This window comes from Myotis daubentonii, chromosome 11 (genome assembly GCF_963259705.1).
Source record: "Myotis daubentonii chromosome 11, mMyoDau2.1, whole genome shotgun sequence".
Taxonomy (NCBI): Eukaryota; Metazoa; Chordata; class Mammalia; order Chiroptera; family Vespertilionidae; genus Myotis; species Myotis daubentonii.
Window position 1 is genome coordinate 76,842,979 of NC_081850.1, and position 17,224 is coordinate 76,860,202.

At 56.3% G+C, this 17,224-nt stretch overlaps 1 protein-coding gene across 2 annotated transcripts; it reads left to right on the top strand.

Moving 5' to 3' along the window:
* The first annotated feature begins 3,818 nt into the window (after positions 1-3,818).
* On the top strand, positions 3,819-17,224 carry SLC27A4 (solute carrier family 27 member 4). 2 transcript variants are annotated; one of them, XM_059658201.1, is made up of 13 exons: positions 3,819-3,886; positions 5,709-5,875; positions 7,627-8,021; positions 9,202-9,360; positions 10,947-11,016; positions 11,121-11,212; positions 12,280-12,389; positions 12,636-12,845; positions 13,005-13,131; positions 13,746-13,883; positions 14,073-14,237; positions 14,336-14,482; positions 16,384-17,224. In XM_059658201.1, the coding sequence occupies exons 1-13, from the start codon at positions 3,839-3,841 to the stop codon at positions 16,539-16,541; spliced, it is 1,986 nt and encodes a 661-aa protein (XP_059514184.1). In that variant the 5' UTR covers positions 3,819-3,838; the 3' UTR covers positions 16,542-17,224. The 2 variants fall into 2 exon arrangements, with proteins under 2 accessions (XP_059514184.1, XP_059514185.1); XM_059658202.1 differs by lacking the exon at positions 3,819-3,886 and adding an exon at positions 4,139-4,407.

Sequence of the window (17,224 nt, forward strand, 5' to 3'; positions counted from 1 at the left end):
TTCCTGTCTGTTCCCAAGTCATTACATAGTCAGCTTCTTGTTATTCACATCTGTGCTCAAATGTCACCTCATTAGGGGCCTGCCCTGACCGCGCCATCTGAGACGGCCCCCTCCCCTTTACTCCACATCACCTGTTAGAGTGCTTACCACTCATAAATGATCTTTTTAAACTTTTTATTTACTTTTATTTTCCAGAGAGAGCGAGAGAGAGGAAGGGAAACACTGATTTGTCATTCCACTTATTTATGCATCCATTGGTTGCTTCTTGTATGTGTCCTGACCAGAGATCAAACCTGCAACCTTGATGAACGGGGACGATGCTCTAACCAACTGAGCTACCGGGCCAGAGCACTCCGAAATTATTTTATTTCTTTACTTACAAGTTCCATGTCTGCTCCAGGAGGGCAGGGACCCTATTCTTTCACTGCTGGGAACAGTGCTTGGCACACAGCAGGGGCTTACTGCTTCGTTGCTGAAGGAATGGATGTCAAGCCCCACGCTGAGCACCCCACATGCAAGATCTTACTCAGCCCCCACCACAGCCTCACTTCATGGTGAAGACCCTGGGTCTCGGGTTCAGAAAGTGCCCCGGGTCCCACAGCTCGGGGGGGGGGCGGGGGAGGGGCTTGTCTCAGGACGCACAAGGGAAGCTCCCTTTCCCTCTGCCCCACAAAAGCCACATGTAGCTGATCCCAGAGCTCTAAGGGCAGACCTGGCCCGCACTGACCAGCTCTGCCCCCTTGCGCTCGTCAGGGCACCCCTTCGAGCCTCTGTTTTCCTCTCTGTAAAATAGGGAGAGTATATGCCTGTCCCACAACAGGGCCATGTGCCCGTGCAGTTTGCACATAGTAAACACTTAGGAAATGGAAGCTGTCCCTTGCCAGGAAGGCCCTTGGGGGCCTCTGAAGTCATCATGGACAAATCAACCAGAGTGTTTATTTTGCACACACCCAGAGTGGGTGGACTTACACAACTCGGAGGTCACTGACACCGTCCAACTGAATATCTATGGGGTAAGTGCCTACTGTGTGCCAGGGATCAAACCACTCCACTCTGGAGAGGTTTAATTCAAGTGAGTCCAAATGTGAGGCTCTGGTAAAGCTGGAGAGTTAAGTGCTGATGTTCCCTAATGCGGGGCAGATGGGGGTCATGTCCATGGAAAGGAGCCCACGGTGAGGTCAGCCTAGGCTGAGACTGTCCCACCAATGACAGCATCCAGCTCCTGCCCTTCCTAAGAACCTGCAATGCCTCTTCACTGCACCAGGACAAAACTCAACCTGGCACACAAAGGCCTTTCCAATCCCTTCCCACCACACGGCCTTCCCTGCCCATGGAAGGGACTAGTGTCTTCCAAATGTTTGCTGGTTGCTGGGGGTTCTCAGTGCTCAAGACAGCTGCATCCCCACCCTCTTGGATGAGCAACTTTACGGCAGCTGAGGCCTCCCATGTGCCAGCCCTGCGCTGACAGCTTGACATGCTCATCTCGTTTAATCAATGCCCAGCCCCACGAAGCAGGGGCCATGATGGCTGGATTTCCATTCGACAGATAAGGACACTGAGGCTCCATCGGGAGAGGTGATTTGCCCAGTGACTCACGGTTGGGGATGGAAGTGCAACCCAGATGCATCTGACTACAAAGCAAAGACATCACAATAATGTGTGGTGGGTATTACAGAAGCGCAGTGAGCAACCTTGTCTAGTGATCTAATCTCCACCCGCCCTCACTATAAGCAACTTGAAGGCAGACTGCCTTGTTGCCTCTGTGTCCCCTTGCACCTACCCCTCAGGCCTGGCCCCCTGGCTGTGGACTTACTGCTTTGGCTTCACCAATGTGACCTGCCTGGGTGGAGGAGAACAGGGGGGCTGGTCACCACCACCCTACTTCAAATTCTCACTTGCCTTATTTGCATATCACCTCCGCAGTTGATGTGGAAATCATCGTAATTATTTCCCTGGATCCTGGTGTGGATAAGGTCAGTGCTTCCAATTCACTCTCCCTGTCAAACATTTATCAAGCTTCTGTTATTTGCTAAGCTCTGTGGATACAATCAGAGATAACCTTCATGACTAGATTTTGTAGGAGCTTTGTGGTCAATGAGCCTGTAAACTACAATAACAAGTATGTCAAGTGCTAATTCAAAAGCTCCCCATGAATCTCCACCCAAACCCTGTGAGATAATCACTATTGGTATGTTCTCATCTATACTAATAAAAGGGTAATATGTTAATTAGGGTGGACGTCCATCCAGACAAAGCCACAGCAGCTGCGAGTCCAGGCCTCACGGCAGCTGTGGGCTCAGACAGCCGTGAGCCCCAGTGGCTGCGAGGCCCAGGGCTCAGGCCTCACAGCCGCAGTGGCTGGCAGTGGCAGCAGCAGCAGAGTGATGGGGGTGGCGCATTCCCCTGATCAGCCCGGTCGCCTCCCGCAGAGGGAGGCCAGACTGTGGCTTCTGGCCACAGTCTGGCCATCAGTAGGACATCCCCTGAGGGCTCCTGGACTGTGTGAGGGGGCAGGCCAGGCTGAGGGGCCCCTCCCGCCCAGCCCAAACCCCAGAGTGCACAAAATTTCTTGCACCAGGCCTCTAGTTTTTACATAGAAGAAGAAATGGAGACTTTGAGTTGACCCATGTCTGTTGGATGTCCACACCCATAAGCACCCAGTGCAACACTGCCTCCTGACTGTAACACCCATGGGGAAGGAGTTGCTTTAATTTACCTAGCTCCCCCAAAAGGAGGCACCCTATACACTGGAAGAAATAGGTCCAAATACTTATCAGACCAAATTTTCATTTTTTTTAATATATTTTTATTGATTTCTCACAGAGAGGAAGGGAGAGAGATAGAGAGTTAGAAACATCGATGAGAGAGAAACATCGATCAGCTGCCTCCTGCACATCCCCCACTGGGGATGTGCCCGCAACCCAGGTACATGCCCTTGACCGGAATCGAACCTGGGACCCTTCAGTCCGCAAGCCGATGCTCTATCCACTGAGCCAAACCGGTTTCGGCCAAATTTTCATTTTTAATCCCTATGAATAGACCCTGAAAACTGTCCCTCCCCCTTTTTTAAGGACTTCTGCTAGACTAAGGGATTCAGGGATCTATTCAAAGACAGGTGGCAACCGTGGATGACCAATATGTTTTGATTATCAAGGAACCGAGTTTTCAGAGGCCCAGAGCTGCACAGGGCTGGGAAGTCGGCCAATGGCCCAGGGCTTAGCAGGTGGCATGACAACTATGGTCACTGACTTGGAGGTTAATTTCCTGCAGGGTTCGGTGATTAGAAGTCAAAGTTAGGTCTCCAGATCCGTGCCCTTTGTACCATCAGGTGTGCCAGATTGCTTACAAGATACTACCATGAATGAGAAAGGATTCCTACTCAGTAATCCGGGCACCAAGTTTACTGCCCCAGAAGCGGAGGTGAGAGGTGCTCAAATCTGCAGGTCTTCTGAACCTTCTAAAGGTACTATGTCCATAAAAAAAAAACACCCAGGGAGAGATCAACCAAAGGACTTGTATGCATGCATATAAGCATAACCAATGGACACAGACACTAGGGGGCTGAGGGCACGAGGTGGGGGGGGGGTAATGGGGAGATAAGGACACATATGTAATACCTTAATCAATAAAGAAAAAATAATTATAGAACATAAAAAAATGGAATTGAGGGAGGACCTCGAACCCAAAACTTTAGAATAACCATGCCAAATTCCAATAAAAGTCCAATGCGCTAGCCATTGTGCCACAGAACCAGTTACTGAACTTAATCCTTGCGAACCTTTCTGTCTGAAACCACACTTCTAGCTCTCTCCTAGGTGTGGTGCTGGGCCTTTGCCGAATGGTGCCGGGTCTAAACGCGGACTCCGATTATCCGCCAATGTGGCAGGTGGGGGGTGCTCTCCCATAGAACCGAATGCCGGAGGATTGGGAGTTCGGGGCCCAGGCAGAGCCCGCCAGTCTCTTACCGGTCCTGGGTGCGGGGCAGGGGAGGGGGGGGGGGCGGGGGGGCGAGAGATAAGACAGCACGGGTCTCTGCGGCACGGACTACAACTCCCAGAATGCCACGGGAGACGTCACTTCGGACCGTCGCGCGCGCAGGGCGGGCTGGGCCAGGTGGCGTGGAGCGCGCTGGGACTGCCCTGCGCCTCTCGCTCTGCGGCTCGCGTTGTTGCCGGCCGGCGCAGCCGGTTTGGGCTGCTGGAGGCAGGACGGGGGAGGAGCGCCGCGGGCGGGCGGTGCTGAGCGGCGGGAGGGACTGTCCGGCCATGCAGGGCGCAGAGCTGGCGAAGGGATCTTGAGACCCGGCTCTGCGCGCTCAGGGGCGGCTGACGCCCCCCGCGCTCCCCACTCCGCTGCCGCTGCCGGGCCGCATCTGGACGGGGCGCCGCGCGGCGGGGCCGACGCTGGGTGAGCATAGACCAGGCGAGTGGGTCCCTGGGCGGGGGAATGTGCCCGGCCCGTCGGAGGCAGGTGTGACGGTGCCGGCCTCGGGTGAGGGGCGCGCCCTGCTGCTGCCTCCTTGCCGGCCGCTCTGCTGCTACCCTGGCTCTTTAAGGGCCGGGGCTGTATGCAGTGACCGACCTGGGGTAGGGGCCCGAGGCACTAGGCAGCCCCTTCTCTCCACATTCCATCTCCAGCCTTCCGGGACGGGCTCCTACCCTTGGCTCCGGCGGCTCTGGAAGGCCAGAGTCTGAGGACCTTGGAGATAGATCCTGGCTTTGGAGTTGGGGTCGCTAGTTCGGTACTACCGGCTTTTTCTTTCCGCGTGAAGGAGCGGGAGGTGGTCTGTAAGAGCTCCCTGTGGTCCAGACCATGGCCTCATTCCGGCTCGGAGGCTCTCCGGCTACATTACAGCCGTGACCTTCACCCCCTCCCCAGGAATGGGACCTGAAGGAAAACTCAGCCCTACCTGCCGCCCTCTTGAGCAGATCCGTGAAGAGCCAGGAATAGAACCCAAGCGCGCTAATCTCAGCCCAGCCAGGTTTCCCCCTCCCCCTGAGCCCAGCCCCCCAGTATTCATCCGAGTGGCTTGCTGAGTGTGTGTGTGTGGCGGTGCCTTCAAGGCCCTCTTCCTCTCAATCTTATCTTTTCCTTTTGGGCGATCACCTCTCAGGCACCTCCGGACTCTACCCCGTTTGCTCTGTCGCCCCCTATGGGCCAGCAGAGGCGAGGCGCTGCCTGAGCCTCTGGGCAGGGACGGGGCTAGGGCCCCTTCCCAGGAAGCTGCCCCTCTGGGTGTCGTGGCTTGGCCTGGTCATCCACACACCTGCCTAGGTCTTTGGGTATGGAGTCGAGCCAGAGGTGTTTACGTTAGTACCCCTCTCCAAGCCATTTTGGTTAGGGACCCTAGATGGAGAGTGGACTGTCCTATTTTGGCGGGAAAGGTTTTTGAGGGCAGGTCCCACTACACCCATTGCACAGAGGGGGAAACTAAGTCCTAAAGTAGGAAAGGGACTTGCCCAAGGTCACTCGGAGAATTATGGGCAGAGATGGGACAAGGGTGCTAGCACCTAGCCTCCTGCCTGTCACTTCTGGAACGCCTCACCTCTCCTCCAATGCCTCTAGCCTGCCCCTTCCAGGCAGCCCTCTCACTCGGTATTGCCAAGACACACTACAGGTTGACCCGTGGGATCATAGTGGCCTGGCTGACCGGGCCAGGAAGTGGAGAACTTGGACATTTGAATCCACTGACTACCCTGTGCTCACAGGCCACAATGCTGCTCGGGGCGTCTCTCCTGGGAGTGTTGCTATTCTCCAAGCTGGTGCTGAAACTGCCCTGGACGCAGGTGGCGTTTTCCCTGCTGCTCCTCTATCTGGGGTCTGGCGGCTGGCGCTTCGTCCGGATCTTCATCAAGACCATCAGGCGCGATGTTTTGTGAGTACCCGGTTTAGCCCTTCCTGGAGTCCCCCACGCCTCTCTGGGCTCCTCGTCCACAAAATTTCCGCAGAACAGACCCGGGGCCTCTACCAGCACAGGGTGGCTGGGCCCCAAAGCAGCAGCCTCTTCTCCACACTCTTTCCCTGGCACTACTACCTCCGTCTCCAAGGTCACAGTCTCCTCCTGGGGAACCTCCATAACTTGGTGCTCCTTAGCCTGGGCCAACTTGGGGGCCCGGGGCATAGCATGGAACACTAAGTTAGGGAGAGGTGTTGAGGAGACGTCTGAAAGGGGTCTGTCGTTTGTAACAGGAACCCGGTGGGAAAGGTCCTGTCCTTGGGTTGGCATGAGTCTGAGAGGGCCCTGCGTCAGATATCGGGGAAACCTGCTCCCCTGAGAATGTCAGCTGTGCTCCATAGGGATGTCCTGGGCCAGAAACACCTGCTGTTGCCTCCTCTGTGCCAGGTGCGAGGCTCTGGAGCCCAGAGAGGAGCAAGGCAGACCCAGTCCCGGGCCACGCTTGGACTGGTCTGAGAGAGACTTAGGGGACACAGTAAATCCCTAAGCTGGCAGAGACCCTGGCAGTCTTACTCACAGTAGTGTCCCAGTGCCCAACACAGTGACTCACACCCAGAACAGGCAGCTCAGCATTTGTCAGTCTGAGTTGATTTCAAAAGGAAATATAGAGTGGCCACTGCAGGAAGGGTGGTAGCAGCGGAGAGCTGTGGGAGCGGGGCCGAGAGAGATGGCTTAGGCCAGGGCCTCAGGGAATCAGAGAAGGCCTTCTGGAGGCAAAGTAGTTCTTTCCTTTTTGGAAAAATTTATTTTTATTGATTTCAGAGAGGCAGGGAGAGGGAGAGGGAGATAGAAACATCAATGAGGAAAGAGAATCATTGATTGACTGCTTCCAGCATGCCCCCCACTGGGGATCCAAGCATGTACCCTTAACCGGAATCAAACCTGGGACCCTTCAGTCCGCAGGCTGATGCTCTATCCACTGAGCCAAACTGGCTAGGGCCAAAGTAGTTGTTCTTGAGAGATACCTCAAGGTGGTGAGATCAAGGGATTCCAGCCAGAGGGTAGAGCATCAGCAAGGGCATAGAGGCTGGGAAGCTGGGACAGATCAGGGGCAGAGGTGGCAGGGCCAGGGCAGGAGAGCGGGGTGTGGCCAGCGATTCCACAAACACCTGCTGAACATCTCTGTGCAGGGCCCTGAGCAGGGCCCAGAGGACAAGGTGGTGACTAGGCTGGAGCCCTCCCCTTGCTGGGCTCACAGAGAGGAAGACTGGACAGATCGCAAACTCATCCTTTATTGGGCAATGTGGGGGGAGGTAGGATATGGCCTTGTGGGAGGCCCCGAAAGAGATCTTCCCTTGGGCCCTGGAGGCCAGAATGCGCTGACGGAGCAGCAGACTCAGAGTAGACGGGGAGGGCAAGTAGGGGTTGAACTCTGTAGCCAGAGAGACTGGGCTTCAAATCTCCACCTATGAAGCCAGGGCAAGCCATCTGCTGGCAGAGCCTCAGTTTCACCCTCCGTACAGGGGAGGGAGTAATTGCCCTGGTCCCTGTACGACATAAGCAGGCTGGTGTGTGTAACGGTGCCCAGCATACAGGGGCTGGACAGGGGGAGTGTTGCAAGTGATGGGGCTCAGGAGCCTTAGGTCCATGGGGCAGCACCCTGGGGCGGGGTGCAGGGACCCCCACTCCCAGCCTCAGCAGTCACAGCCCCCTCGCTGGCTCCCACACAGTGGCGGCCTGGTGCTCCTGAAGGTGAAGGCGAAGGTCCGGCGGTACCTGCGGCAGCGGCGGACAGTGCCCATCTTGTTTGCCTCTACGGTGCAGCGCCACCCTAACAAGACAGCCCTGATCTTTGAGGGCACAGACACACACTGGACCTTCCGCCAGCTGGATGACTACTCGAGCAGTGTGGCCAACTTCCTGCAAGCCCGGGGCCTGGCCTCCGGCGACGTGGCTGCCCTCTTCATGGAGAACCGCAATGAGTTCGTGGGCCTGTGGCTGGGCATGGCCAAGCTGGGCGTGGAGGCCGCCCTGATCAACACCAACCTGCGGCGGGACGCCCTGCGCCACTGCCTGACCACCTCCCGGGCCCGGGCCCTCATCTTTGGCAGCGAGATGGCCCCAGGTGAGCCCCGAAGAGGCAGGGACGGGCAGGAAGTCTCATGGGACTTGCACAGACCTCTTCCAGCCCTGGGGGAAGCTGTGTAGCTCAGAGGTGGAGAGCATGAGCCTTAGAATCAGACGGCCTGGGCTCTGCCACTGGTAAGCTGGTGATCCTGAGTAAGAGACCAGAATTCTCTGTGCCTCCGTTTCCTCACTGTAGTACCAACTCATACTGTTTTCAAGGTAATACTTCACCTGAAGCACTAACAAAGTGGTTGGTGGTAGGTGAGTCCTCAGATTTAATTGGTAACCATTCTTGTGACTATTAGGCCTCATTTCTTCATCTGTAAAATGGGAACAAGAGTCCATTCTCTGCTGTCCTGGTATGTTAACTGGGTGCTGAGCATGGTACTTTATAAGAGCAGCTCTAGTCTTCACAAACCTGCTGAGGAAGGGACTGCATCAGCTTGGTAGATGAGGAGACTGAGGTTCATAGTGGTGTGAGGAACTCATGCAACTGGTAAGTGGTGGAACCCAGATTTGATCTGGGCTTGGCCACAGTGTTCCTGTTCTTTCTCCCCACGCTGCTGTGGTTTGTGGAGTAATGGACAGGGAAGGTTATTGAGAAGTTGAAAGGGGAAGAGGACAGATTCAGCAGGGAGAGTGGAGATGTTTGGACAAAAAAAGAGGAAGCCAGAGGAAATGGGGCCAAGTGGGCCAGACCTGGCCCATGCCGAGGGCGGGTGGACATCTATCTGTAATGCTGGGGGAGCCTGAGAGAAGGCTGTCTGAAGAGGCTGGAGGGCTACTAGCCTCTGAGCCCCACTCCTCCCTTCTAACCAGAACCCCACGGACTAGTAAACCTTCATGTGAGATAGAGCTGGCTTCGATTCTAGCTGTGAGCAAGTCCCTCATTCTCAGAGCCTCAATTTCCTCATCTGTAAAATGGGCTGATATTGGTACCTACGTCCTAGGTTGTCTGAGCAGGAGAATGCATATAAAGAGCCCACTGTGTACTTAGCCAGCAGCTAATAGGAGCTGTTGCTCCTATCAGCATCTTTCTTATTATGAGGTCCCGGGTGCTTCTCTCTCCGCCTACCCAGCCAGCCTCCCCGGACAACCTGCCCAGCCCTGACATGAGCACAGTTCCTGGGAACACGGTTTCCTCGCCAGCCTGCTGATCTGCCCTGTCTCCTCCGCAGCTGTCTTTGAGATCCATGCCAACTTGGACCCTTCAGTCAGCCTCTTCTGCTCTGGTCCGTGGGATCCCCGCCTAGTGCCTGCCAGCACGGAGCACCTGGACCCCTTGCTGGAAGAGGCCCCCAAGCACCTGCCCAGTCGCCCTGACAAGGGCTTCACAGGTGAGTCCCCCACGCCCCACAGAGGGACCCTAAGGTGGCCAAGGACAGATCGCGGGCCTCATGGCCAGAGCCTGTGTTCTGCATACTTGCTGTGTGACCTGGAGTGAGTTGTGTCACCTCCCTTTTCCATCTGGGAAAATGGGCACAGTAACTCGGGTTACTGTGCAGGTTCAGTGAGCTGGTAGGTAGGAAAGTGCTAGGCATGGTGTTGAGTACACAGGAGCTCACAGAATCTGATTCTGATTTGTCGAACAAGCCTTCTTGGATGCCTAACATGTGCAGGGTCATGCGGAGCCCAGGAACCTGCTGTTTCTGAGTTTTGTTTGGAGTTGGGCCCGGGGCCCTTTAAATATTCATCCAGCACCTGTTCAGTGCAGGCCCCTGTTGAGCTGTGATCCTCCCCTGTACTGGGCTGCCTGTCTCCACCTCCCCTCCTCCAGGCAGCCCCCCAGACCCTCTTGCCTCTCTCTTCTATACTGCCTTGTGGAGCCCAGAGCTTGCTATATCTCCTGGTGGCTCAGAGCTTGGACTAGTTCATATTCTGGCTCTGTTGCTTCCCTTGTGTGACCCTGAACACCTGAGCTGCCCCTCTGAGCCTTGGGTTCCTACAGCCATAAAATTGGGGGTGGTAACAGAACCTATTTTGTGTAGTGACTAAGGATTGACAGAGATGCACTGGGAGGTTAGGGTGTGACAGGAAGGGCTCAGTAACAGGTCATTGTCCTCATTATAGTCATGTAAGCTGCCATACACAGATCTTATCTCCTGGTGCTTTTGTAAGCCACTTGAGGGCAGGGACTCAGACTGGTTCGGCCTGTTGCCCTCATGGTGTGCAGCCTAGGCTGGCATTCAGCAGGCACACACGAGCAGGAGATGGTCGACAAGGAACAGGCAGCCACCCCCTGTTGTTCCGGACCTCCTGGAGCCTCCAGCCTGGGGGGCTGAGCCTCATACAGAAACCGTAATGTGGCAGTCCCTGGACTGGGCTGCAGGGTGGGAAAAAGAAATGGCCAGTGATTCAGGAGTGACCTCAGCACCCTGCTTCCTGCAGCTCATGCCTCCCCACGCTCTAAGGCCTCCCCGCGCTCTAAGACCTCCCCTCGCTCTAAGACCTCCCCGTGCTCTAAGACCTCCCCGCGCTCTGAGGCCTCCCTGCACTCTGAGGTGGGCATCACCTCCTTTGGGAAGCCCTCCCTGTTGCCGCCTCCCCTCCCTGAAGCCTGGGTCAGGTGCTGCCACTGGGCTTCGACAGGCCCTGTGCTCGCCTTTGTGCTCAGTGTTGGAATGCCTGTCTGCACCTGCCTGTCTCACATGGCTGCACCCTCCACCAGGCAGAGCCTGTACTCTTCTTGGTCACGGATGTCTCCCTGGGCCTGGCACAGAATGAGGGCCCAGAAAGCGTTTGTCGATGGAACAGATGCAGGCATTAGAGCAGAGAGTGGTGCCTGGGGTCATCAGAGCCGCCTCTGGAGGAGGTGTGATGGGCGTGGGCACTGAGTGATGCACACACACGGGTGTCCGTCTGACGCCGCACTCAGCCCTGTGCTACCTCCTCCTACAGATGCTTATGTGTCTGTTTTCTTCAGATAAGCTCTTCTACATCTACACATCGGGCACCACGGGGCTGCCCAAAGCTGCCATCGTGGTGCACAGCAGGTAAGGGACAGGTGCCTGGGGGGGAGCCGGGGTGACAGGGCCCAGGAGTCTCCCCTTCTGCCTTCCCAGGGGCCCACTGAGCTCTCCGCCCTCTGCCCTCCCAGGTATTACCGCATGGCTGCCCTGGTGTATTACGGATTTCGCATGCGGCCCGACGACATTGTCTACGACTGCCTCCCACTCTACCACTCCGCAGGTAACGTGGGCCTCTCCCCCGTCCCAGAACCCCTAGGGCAGTGATGGCGAACCTTTTGAGCTTGGCGTGTCAGCATTTTGAAAAACCCTAACTTAACTCTGGTGCCGTGTCACATATAGAAATTTTTTGATATTTGCAACCATAGTAAAACAAAGACTTACATTTTTGATATTTATTTCATATATTTAAATGCCATTTAACAAAGAAAAATCAAAATCAACCAAAAAAATGAGTTCGCGTGTCACCTCTAACACGCGTGTCATAGGTTCGCCATCACTGCCCTAGGGCCTCAGAAACACTCCCTCTTGGCAGGCAGCGTGTTGCAGTTGAAACACATGAGCTTTCGAGTTAAATCAGGGTTCAAATCCAGGTGTGGCCATTGACTGGAGCTCTGAACAAGGATGGCCAAAAACTAAAATAAAAAACAACAACAGTAACAAAAACGAGATGGCCACACCAGTCTGATTGCTTGTATGGCCTTGTCCACAGGGCACCTGGGCTGATCTGACTGTTCAGTTTGTTCCCGTGGATATACATGGCCTTGCTGCTTGGTCTTAAGAACTTAAGGGAAGACAGAGATGGGATATAGTTCCTGTCCTCAAGGTGCTTAGAGTTGGGTGTGTGTTTGGGACAGGATGAATGATGGGAGCACACCTTCCATGATACAAGAAATAGCGTGGTGAGTACGGGAGGGCCAGGGAACAGGAGCTCAGCTCAAGGGAAGAGCTTGGTCTGGCCAGGAAGGCTTCTTGGAAGAGGTGTACTCAATGCAGGCAGATGTGAGGTGCAGAAGCCAGGCGGGCTAGCTCGGCCCCCCACCCCCAGTTGAAGGGCATCATTACGGTTATAGGAACGGGAACTTAGGGCCAGCTCTGCAGGCTCTGGGGGATGTGTAATTGACGCAGTAGGCACAGGGAAGCATGGAAGATGTCTGACTAGGGGAGTGATTGTCATTAGTGTTGGAGGGAGAGGACAGGAAAGAGAGAGACCAAAGGTCTGGGTAAGACGAGGCTCTGGAGGGAAGGGTGTCCCACCTCACTGACCTCCAGGGCTCACTCTGCCTTCAGGAAACATCGTGGGAATCGGGCAGTGCCTGCTCCACGGCATGACAGTGGTTATCCGGAAGAAATTCTCAGCCTCTCGGTTCTGGGATGATTGTATCAAGTACAACTGCACAGTGAGTGAGAGGGAAGGAGATGAGCCATCCCCGTCCCCTCGTGACCCTCCCACCAGCCCCACTTGGGGACGCCTGTCTTACAGCTGAGGCAGCCAGTTGTCCATTGGCAGATGCAGAGATTGAGGCCCAGAGGGAAAGAATTGCCGGTGGGAGGGACAGAGCTAGTAGGGGTAGGGGCCTGAGGGGCTGGGAGGCGGGGAGTGAGAGCAACCTCAGAGACCCAGACTCACCCAAGTCCACCTCCAGATTGTGCAGTACATCGGCGAGCTGTGCCGCTACCTCCTGAACCAGCCGCCGCGGGAGGTGGAGAAGCGGCACCAGGTGCGCATGGCGCTGGGCAACGGCCTCCGACAGTCCATATGGACCGAATTTTCTGGTCGCTTCAACATCCCCCAGGTGGCCGAGTTCTACGGGGCCACTGAGTGCAACTGCAGCCTGGGCAACTTCGACAGCCAGGTACCACTCAGGCTGGGGACGTGGATGATCACGGAGGCACTGGCAGCAGAAGGGAGGGCAGAGTTCCAGCGAGGGAGTGGGTGCTGGAGTGTCCCCCACCCACATGGCCCAGTTTTGGGCGCATGGGGAGAGCCCAGGCCCAAGTCTTGGCCTTTGCAGGTGGGAGCCTGTGGCTTCAACAGCCGCATCCTGTCCTTCGTGTACCCCATCCGGCTGGTACGTGTCAACGAGGACACCATGGAGCTGATCCGGGGGCCCAATGGTGTCTGCCTTCCCTGCCAGCCAGGTCTGCCCTGGGGTTGGAATTGGGGGTCAGAGGGGAGGGATTGGCCCAGGAGGAAGACAGGACAGGTGGGTGGGCGGTAACCCTGTTCTGACCAGTGGCCGTCAGTCAGTTCTCTTAGTCGTTTATTCCCTCAGTTCATCTATTCTCTTCAGTGTTGAGGACCCTGGGTCCAGGCCGCCTGGGATGATCCTAGCTCAGCCCCTTAGCTCTGGGCCCGAGACCCCCACCTTGGAATGGGGCCGATGGCAGCACTGCCTCACGGGGTGGCCCGGAGGATCGTGTGGTGCAGAACATGCAGCTCTTTGAGCTGAGCCAGGAGCCCAGGGAAGGCTGCTTTGGCCAGACTGACTGAGTAAGGTTCAGCCACCCTTTCATCTATTTGTTCATGTTTCCATTGGCTCAGGTGACCAGACATCACCGAGTGCCTACATGTGTCAGGCCTGCCAAGAGAAGCTCCCTGCCCTGGGGGGATAGACTTGGGGGGCGGGGGGATGGAATTTCTTTGGGAAGCAGTGTGACCAGAGGTCAGATCAGCATGTAGGGTGCATTTGGGGGTGGGGGAGCCCAGTGGAAGAGGCACCGTGGCAAATCTGGCCCCGCCTTCCCGCCCCCAGGTGAGCCAGGCCAGCTGGTGGGCCGCATCATCCAGCAGGACCCCCTGCGGCGCTTCGATGGCTACCTCAACCAGGGCGCCAACAATAAGAAGATCGCCAAAGATGTCTTCAGCAAGGGGGACCAGGCTTACCTCACCGGTGAGTGGCCCCTCTCCCTAGCCCTTCGCAGCCCCATCAGAGGGTAGGGATGGAGAGATGAAGGGGTCTTTCCCACCTTTAGAGGACACCTCCCCAGGACTCCCCCAATCCCATCCCCTACAGCCAAGCAAATCCTTGGGATCCAGCGAGGACTCCCTGGCCTAAGCCGTATCTCACACCCCCTTCTAGGTGATGTACTGGTGATGGATGAGCTGGGCTACCTGTATTTCCGAGACCGCACGGGGGACACGTTCCGCTGGAAAGGCGAGAATGTGTCCACCACGGAGGTGGAGGGCACACTTAGCCGCCTGCTAGACATGGCCGATGTGGCAGTATATGGGGTCGAGGTGCCAGGTATCTTTGTACGGGCTGGTGGGAGATACCAGGTATGTGTGGGGAGGTGCCACCAGGGGGCACTGCCAGCCGCTCACGGTTGACTCCACTACCCCCAGGAACCGAGGGCCGAGCCGGAATGGCTGCTGTGGCTAACCCCACTGGCACCTGCGACCTGGAGCACTTTGCACAGCTGCTGGAGAAAGAGCTGCCCCTCTATGCCCGTCCCATCTTCCTGCGCCTCATGCCCGAGCTTCACAAAACAGGTCTGTCTCCTCCCCTGTCCGACGTGCAGTTAGCAGGCCTGGGCTCCTTCCGGTTCCTTCTTGAGAGACCTGGGTGGCTGTCACTTGAACTTCACCCATAGCTTAGCCAGGTAGTTGATAAACTGACCTCCCTGTGTACAAGTGAGTAGATGGAGTCTTCAGAGAGAGAAGGTTCATTCGTTCACTAATGGAAGAAATGTTAATTGAGCACCAACTATGTGCCAGGCACTGTGCTAGGCCTTGGGGGGATAGGTAGTGATTTCTGACAGGACCTGTGCTTTCTTGGAGCGTCTAGGGCAACCGTGGGCAAACTACGGCCCACGGGCCGGATCCGGCCCATTTGAAATGAATAAAACTAAAAAAAAAAAAAAAAAAAGACCGTACCCTTTTATGTAATGATGTTTACTTTGAATTTATATTAGTTCACACAAACACTCCATCCATGCTTTTGTTCCGGCCCTCCGGTCCAGTTTAAGAACCCATTGTGGCCCTCGAGTCAAAAAGTTTGCCCACCCCTGTTCTAGGGCAATAACGGAGACAGCCTTAGGACAAGGAATTCCAAGATTAAGAATGGAATTCAGATCAAACTGACAGAAAAGTGAATGAAGGGGTTTCGGAGGACTAGGAAGCTTCCCTGAGGAGGCGACGTTTAAGCTGAGACCTGAATGAGAGGGAGGACTGTATGAGTGTGGGAGGCATTCTGGGCTCTGGGAACAGCAAGTGTGAAGCCTGAGGCAGGAAGACCTTGGACACTAACGGAGTATAAGGAGGCCCCCAAAGTTGGAGTCAGTGAGAGGGGTGGGCAGTGGCATGAGGCGGGGAAGAGAGGCTAGCAGGGCTGGGGTGGGGGCAGGAGGGAGCCACAGAATTGGTTGAGCAGGGTAGTAGCTGGTCAGATTCGTGTTCTTCAAAGCCCTCTTGCTGCTGTATGGAGAGTGGGAGGGTAGCAGGCAGCCAGGGCGGGGCGTGGGGAAATGAGTGCATGGTCATCATCCAGGGAAGAGATGAGTGTGGGTCTACCGTCACGTGACAGGGTGGTGCCATTCTTCTGTCGTTGGTACCCTGACGACTCAGGAGTTACCTGGTGGGCAGGAAGTCCATGGCCAGACCCCCACCCTGCTCTCCTCGGCCCCTGCTGCCGTGCCCTGACTCTCCCCACTTCTCGGCCCTTCCCTGGCTGCTCAGCCTCCGGTCTCACTTGCCTGGTCACCTCCCACGTAATCATCATGTCAACCCTGCTTGATACTCGTAAAAAGGCTGCTGCCACTTCCACTATTTCAGAGATGTTACAATCTGAAACGTGCATCTTAGAATCCACAGACTTCGGATGGACACTCGGGTTGATGAGCAGATTAAATGCCATTGCACTGTACCTGGGAGGTGCTCAGCTCAAAGGAGCCATCACAGAGACCCAAGTTCTGCTCCCTCTCCGTCACTCAGTATGTGGCTGTGGACAGATAGCTTCCCTATTTGGGTCTCAGTTTCCCCTTTTGTAAGAAGGGGGTGGGTGATGCAGGGCTGCTCTGAGAAACAGGACATAACGGAGCGGATGGAGCCTTCTCTGCAAACTCTAGCCTGGGTATAACTCCAGCGATGGGGCCAAGGGCATTGCTGACTCCGTAGCCCCAGTAAGACTGCTCCGGGGAGCTTTGCTGAGCTCTGCTGGAGCTGGTTAGGCAACCCGGCTCTGCCTGGGCAGGGCCTGCAAACCCCTGGGGAAACGCACCCCAGGAAAGGGGAACAGAATGAGCCAAGGCCTGGAGGTGGGACCCTTTCCTATGTGCCCTTTCCTATGTCTCCGGTCTTCCTCTGTGCATCTTCAACTCTGGTGGGTGGGTTCCCGGGAGCTCAGCCCCTGCCTGCACCCTCTGACTCTCTTTCCCCGTCATCTGCTCCCTCAGGGACGTTTAAGTTACAGAAGACAGAGCTGCGGAAGGAGGGCTTTGACCCTGCCACCGTGAAAGACCCGCTGTTCTACCTGGATGCCCGGAAGGGCCGCTATCTACCGCTGGACCAAGAGGCCTACACCCGAATCCAGGCTGGCGTGGAGAAGCTGTGATTTGCCCTGAGTCCCTCTCAGGGCCAGCAGATACTGGATCCAGAGCCCCAGCTCACACCCCAGAGGGGTCCTGGGTTACGCCAGACCAAAGCAAGCAGGGCCCAGCACCTCAACTGTGAGGTGCTGGCCACCTCCCCCTTCAAACTGCCAAGTGACTCACTGCCGCCTCCCCCTCCCCCAGGCTTTCTGTGAAAGCCTCATGCCCCTGTATGTCTTCGAGGCCGGGCAGGGCTCCAGGCTGAGACTGACGGCCCCTCAGGATGATGTCTTGGTCAGGTCAGGGGGAGGGGAGGGTCGCCAAGCGCTCCTCAGAGAGCCAGGGAGTTTGTAAATGGGACCAGGGCATAAGCCCCCAGACTCAGGAAGCCAGTAGAATGGGCAGAGGCAGAAGTGCCCGTTGATCAGCTGGTTGAAGAGGATCCTGCCCCGCTGCGGCTCTAGTGTGAGACTCCGCTCTGCCTGCACCTCCAGGAGGACGGGAGAGGACCCCGACCTGCAGCAGGCCGCCCGACTGCACATCCTCCCTCCTACCCTCTCCCTGGTGGGTGGCTGCCTGGCTGTCCCTCAGGCAGGGCCTTTCTGTCTGGGTCTATCCATGTCACCTCCATCTCAGTCCTGGCCTGGCTTTGAGAGGAGGGATGGGGGCACTCAAGGGCCAATAAACTCTGCCTTGACTCCCCCCA